This window comes from Lactuca sativa, chromosome 6 (assembly GCF_002870075.4).
Source record: "Lactuca sativa cultivar Salinas chromosome 6, Lsat_Salinas_v11, whole genome shotgun sequence".
Classification (NCBI taxonomy): Eukaryota; Viridiplantae; Streptophyta; class Magnoliopsida; order Asterales; family Asteraceae; genus Lactuca; species Lactuca sativa.
In genome coordinates this window covers 141,801,200-141,807,729 of record NC_056628.2, presented here as the reverse complement: position 1 = coordinate 141,807,729, position 6,530 = coordinate 141,801,200, and the positions used below count along the sequence as shown (strand labels likewise).

Genomic DNA, 6,530 nt, shown 5'->3' with positions numbered 1-6,530 from the left:
TTCAACTCCTATCTACATCATAACAAATCAAAAGTATTTAAACCCCCTTAAAACTTGTCACTTGTGAAGGCCCCTAGGGCCACAAACGAGTAGCCCATGAGGCTAGAAAGGGTCGCCACGAATGAGTAAAGATATTTTAAAATAACATATGGTCAAACTCAAACTCCTTTTTTTTTTTTAATTTATTAAAAGCCACCTACAAAGACCCACATATGTGATATGAACAAAAACATTTAAAATGCCACTTAATATCAGAAAATATATATATCACCAAACAAATATACAAACATTTATTTCATTTCATTATAAAGGTAGCACAGTTTTTTCTATTGTATAAAAGTACAATACCACTACTCATCTACCACAAAAACTATAATTACATGTTTACCTTCATTAAAAAAAACGTATAAACACACTACAATATTATTTTTGACAGTTTTACACCCTTTACTTTTTCCTACTTCCATAACTAATTACTACTTGGCGTAGACACACTTTCTAAACTTTTTTTATCTTTATTTCCCTTTTTGCCCTTTCGAGACGAGAGATATTTGATATTTCCACTAAATTATAGGGGCTGCTTCTTTGTACAAAATGGAGGCGGTAAAGGGTAATACAGGTATTTCCTAAGAGAAAGTGGGGGAGGGGTGCATTCTGTAGGATGTGGAGACTATATGGACTTTAGAGTAATTTATCAAAAGTCTAGGGGGGTATTTAGTATTCTATGATTAGTCCTCCCATTGGTGCTCTGTGAGGAATACCCTTTCTTCTCTTTGCCGTCCTGAAGCTGGCCGCCGTCGGCGGTGGCGTTGACGGAGTAAAGCTCTGAATGTGAATTCTTCCATTATAGTTACTCCTCCGCCGTCCGTGGCTGCTACTGCTGTAAGAATCCTCCGAATCCGACATTGCCGTTATCAAATGTTTATTCTCCGGCGAAATCTTCCTCTTCCTCTCGAAATTACTCGATGTCCCTGCAATCTGCACAGGTCAAAGTAACGAAATCAATCATCGATTTGTGGAAAAACGATTAAAGCAATTGAATTTCTTTTGGGTTGATCGTATTTACCTTACACCCAAGTGAGCAGAAACGGAAGGAATCGAGAAGACTACGCTCACATACTTCACAAGTATTCGTAACGCCTTTTCCCGGCCGCGGCTGCGGCCGTTCATTCAAGAACACCACCTTCGCACTGTTGATTACGTACGTCTGTACTGAAGTTATGTCCAAGTGTTTCTGAATCTCATTTACCCTAATCACATCGTGATATGACGACCTTCGAATCTGTAGATTATTCAACAAAAATACCCAATTCGATAATCAATGATCGGTTTTCAAATTCAAATTAGTTGAAATAAGCTGTTAGTTCACGAAACTCGGATGTTCAAACTTCAAATTAGGTAAAAAGAGTGAGAATCGATAAAAGTGGAAGAATCAAGGCGAAAAGAGGAATACAAACCTGAATGGCGCGGTGGTCCTTATGGTGATTAAGACAGAGAGAACAGAGAGGACCATTCATGCAATCCAAGCAGTACATATTACATTCAGACTTGTGCGAATCCGCGTGTAATTTGCATTGAACAAAGAAGCTTTCACGAAGCAATGGCTTCAACCATGGAGGCCATTTGTTCTCTTCTTCATCAGGTCCTCCAGCACCCTACATTATACATCAATCCCACAAATTAAATGAAACGAAGAGCCTAACACATAGAAACCAAAGTTATGATGATGAATATATGTAACAACATACCATGATACGGCGGTTCTTAGGCTTGATTTCACGGACGACGGAGGCTTCTTGGTTTTCAATCGCCAGTTTGACGGCTGAGAAGAGTGGTGGCCGGAGGAAATAGGGGCGGCGGGGTGGAGAATTGAGAGAGAGGAGTGGGTCGTTCTTATCCGCTCACACAAAGTCAGTTTATGTTGTATAACATTGAAGTAGACAAAACCCGAACCTAACTCCGAACCTAGATCCGAGCCCGAACCTAGGTGAACGTCAGGCGCAAGGAACCGACCTACTTCTTTCCTTTTTCCTATTCCTTTTTCATACCATTTTTTCCAAATATAAAGTTATTTGGTTTTGTTTCTTTTAATAATTGTTGTATCAAAATGGTAAAAAAAATTCAGGTACTTGCATGTCGATGTTAAGTTTATTTTTATAATTTTTTTTTAAAGAGAACTACTTTGACAAGGGTTTTCGGGTTAATTTCCACATTGATTAATATTTTATTATGAAAACTATGTTTTATGTTTTGGAATCATTGCAGACGAATCTCAATGACCAGATGAACTAAATAGTATCAGAATTTGAACATTAGTTAGTAAGTCATTCGTTATATATTTTATATGTTTTACCATGTTGCCACAATCCAATTGATTTATTTTTATTTTTAATAATTTACTTTATATAATTTTATAATTAAATGAAAGACCTACTCAAGTAAAACAATATTTGATTTTTGATAACTATGTTTCCTATCTAATTAGAAACATGAAACAAAAATCATTTTTATTGACTTTGAGCTTTAAGGATGGATTCATTAAAAGTATAAATTTAATTAAAACGTATATGAAACTAGTGCAATCATGTTTTCAATTTTTTACAATTACAATCTAAAATGTACTTCTTCCATGTTTAAACAATAGTTTAATTCTTGATTTGAGAAAAGTAGGTAAATGTTGCTTATTTTGAATTATTTTCTATATTGGATAATAATTCCATAGTTTATTACTTTATTTGTTAGTGCAAAAAGAAGAGGTGGAAAATTATTCTTGTACGATTTTTTGGGGATTTTTTTAGTATTTTATTGCCTTTCATGGTATTGATGCTTGTAAAGCCTTCTTTTTGGCATGCTATTATTATTTTATTGATATTTTAATAATTATTATAAGGTTGAAATATGGTCTTCACCCTCATTTCCTGTGTTTGTTTCTTGATGGTATTGTTCAAAGCTGCTCCAAATAATGGAGTTCTTCTTTGGAAAGCAAACTTCTTTTTGTTCCAAACACACCCTAAATCATGCACTTTTAAACCATATCTTAAAAGAGAAAGGATCCTCATATAAGTTGTCAACAGATTTTGTATCGTAATCATAAATTGTGTTATATGTGCAAACAACTAATATTAATAGTAAAATATACATATTTGTATATAGTTCAACAAGTTTATGGACTTTTTTGCTTCAAAAAAATAAATAAATAAACTTAACGACTCGTTTGAGAAAATTAAGAATACGATTACTTTTACAATCAATCTCCCATTTAATTTTATTGAATTGTCCGAAGGGTTATTTTTTACCCATATATATGGTTCATTTGGTATGTATGCTAAAAACGAAATTGAAGAACACAATTTACATTAATATTAAATTATTAATCAAAAACTCACATTACCTATTATTCTGAAACAGGCCATTTCGGATCCAAATTTTTCATCACATCTGAACAGTTAAGTGGCCTCGTACTTAAAGAACTTCCAGAATTTGGTATCAATCACCTTCCCAGAACAACATTCCAGATTCTCTATGTCTGAAAATAAGTGACAGTCGATTGTGAATTTTTTGTTGTTTTATGGATATGTTCTTGCTTCCTTTACTCGTTTCTTTTATTATTATGGTGTTAAATACTAAAGAAACACACTCTATAATGAGTAAAAATAGTCTGGAATACGATGAACTAGTCTAAATCGTCTCATTTTTTAGATTTAGAAAACAGAGAATGTTATTATAGATAATTAGTTAGCCTTAAAATATCTTAGAAAACATTTATCTATTCTATTAAACCCAATTTTGGACATGTATATAATTGGTATCTCATGTATGGAATGTGTCGAACACTTCCTTAGCAGCAAAAAAAAAAAAAAAAAAACAAAAAAAAACAAAAAAAAAAAAAAAAACCGGTGGAAGTTGAGTCTTCCGCTTAAAATATTCAATACAAGAAAACACATGAATTTCACTTCAATAATACTTGATCTTCTATAATTAGTCATGTTAATCTTTTTTTGAAAATGTAAATGACTTCATTACCCTGAATAAATTGTTTACTAATATGTTTATATGTGTGTCTACGAGCAGAATTAGTTGTTGGACTTGCAAATCCAAATATGAAGTGAATGTAAAATATGACTATTTAAGATGAAATTTCAAACACATTTCGTTATAAGTTGACTTCATCTATTTGTAAAATTTTGCCATATAATTCTCTTTTAATTTTAACTTTAGTGGAACCAAAATGCTCTTTTTCGAGATAATTGGTTGTTACATGGTATTTTGACCATGAATGGTTGAAAAGCAGAAAGTATGTTGCTATAAAATTTAAAAAAAAAAAGTTGATTGCTATAAAATTCAAAAAATTAAAAAATAAGAATTATATTCCGGTGCTATTCCTAACGAAAATTTATGGTTCCGCCGGTGCAAACTTAAGTTCAAATAATCAAAAACATATTATATGTAACCCGACTCATACGTAGGAAACATGCAAAAAATAAACAAAAAACGTCAACAAAAATTACCTCATAACGTTGATAAACTCGAATTTATACCAATGCATAAATAAATAAAAGCAATGGAGTTTTTTTTAATTAATGAACGAAAGTTCTAAATATACGTCGAAACGTTGACCATCTCGAATTATAACGACATGTACATAAACATAAGCGTGAAAAATTGTTTGGTTTAAGTTAACGAACGGAAGTTTTTTAAAAAAATCAGATTATTTATAATATGGCGGATAAATCGGAAAATTTACAAAGTTGAGCGGATGAAAGTGATATTTTACAAAGTTCAAAGTAGAATGGTAAAAAATATTATTTTACAAAATGACATTTTAAAAAGCAAAGAAGTAGAAAATATTATTTTAGAAAGTATTTTTAAAAAATAAAAAAGTAGAAGAGTGCCTTATTTTGAAAGAAACTACCACCGACCTTAGGTTTTAATACATAGTTAATTATAAACTGTTAATTCTACTGATGATACTGAAGCTCAGGGGAGAGAAAAATCGAACCGCAAACCAAAAAAACTGCATAAATCGAAGCCGAAATAAAAATGACAGTGCGGTTTTCAGTTTTGCAAAAACCAAAAATGTTCGGTACGGTGCGGTTTCTAGTATTGCAAAAACCGCAAAAAAATCGAATTGCACCGAATATATATATATATATATATATATATATATATATATATATATATATATATATATATATATATATATATTAGGTGTTGATATTTGTAAGAACAAAAAAATCATGACAATAAAAAATTCTATAAATATAAATATTTATCCTATCAGATGATGATTGTATATTTTTAAGCATATATTCAGTGATATTTACAAAACCAAATAATGCTTATGACATTTTTTTAACATTTAAGTATAAAGAGTACTAATGATGATATCATTTTTACCAATACATTAATTGATATTATATCATCTACCTTTGAAATTGATATTATATTTAATTCGTATCATATTCAAATATTAGAAGCATGTTGGATGTGTGATTATTTCATTTGATTTCAAATCAAGAATTTGATTTCAAATCAAGAATTTGATTTCAAACCAAGAGGTGCTGGTATCGGTTCATTTCCAAGATATCATTTCGACTTTAATTTTACCAGCATTATAAGAGCATCCTACATCGCCTTTGAGATAAAGCCTTCGTCGTTCTCAAATTTTATATAAGAGAGTTAAGTCTATGACTTTTAACCCATATTTTTTAGGAGTCTCACATTGATGGGGACGAAAAATATGGCGTTTCTCATCTCTATATAAAGTTTCTCAAGAAATGATTAGCACTCCTCATTGGAGACAAAGTAACTCGTTGAGTTACTTGAGTTTTAGTAAAAAGACAAAAAGAAAAAAAGAAAAAAAAAATCTAACAAAGAACCGCAAAAACGAAAAAAAAAAAAAACCGCGAAAAAACAAACGTAGCGGTTTCTAAACTTCAAAAATCGAAGTTGTGGTTTTCGTTTCAGTTTTGACCCGCACTGAACTGTACCATGCTCACCCATATTGAATCTTATTATTATACATTTATGCTTTAAGTTTTAATATTTTCTATAATATTAAATAAAAGATTAATAAGCAATATATACCAAAAGTCTTATAGACTACTTGTTACGACTGTTTTTTTTTTCTTTTTTAGAAATCGAGAGTTCGAGTCAACTCCGATACATGAGTGAAATAAAAATTTGTTTAAAAATATATTAGTTTTGTCGTTCCAAAAACAATATAAAACTTTTGTTTATATATATATATATATATATATATATATATATATATATATATATATATATATATATATATACACACACACGTATATTCTTTTGAGAACCTAAATATTTGTGAAAACTTGAAAACTACTAATCCAAACATCATTTTTCAAAATCAAAATCATAAATACTAATGAAATACATCATCTAAGTCATATCTAAACTAAAAAAACATTTGATAATTTTTTTTGAAAAACTTTCATATATTGTTTTATGTCATTATTTAACAACAAATTTGTATATGTTATTATCCTGCAATAGATTTT

At 30.3% G+C, this 6,530-nt stretch overlaps 1 protein-coding gene across 1 annotated transcript; it reads right to left on the bottom strand.

The window, feature by feature from the left end:
• Nucleotides 1-279: 279 nt before the first annotated feature.
• Nucleotides 280-1,907, bottom strand: LOC111918107 (protein RGF1 INDUCIBLE TRANSCRIPTION FACTOR 1). The gene is made up of 4 exons (XM_023913772.3): nt 1,749-1,907; nt 1,458-1,655; nt 1,067-1,282; nt 280-978 (listed from the first exon to the last, which is right to left on the bottom strand). Exons 1-4 carry the CDS (start codon nt 1,749-1,751, stop codon nt 715-717), a joined length of 681 nt encoding a protein of 226 aa, XP_023769540.1. The 5' UTR covers nt 1,752-1,907; the 3' UTR covers nt 280-714.
• Between the last annotated feature and the right edge of the window lie 4,623 nt (nt 1,908-6,530).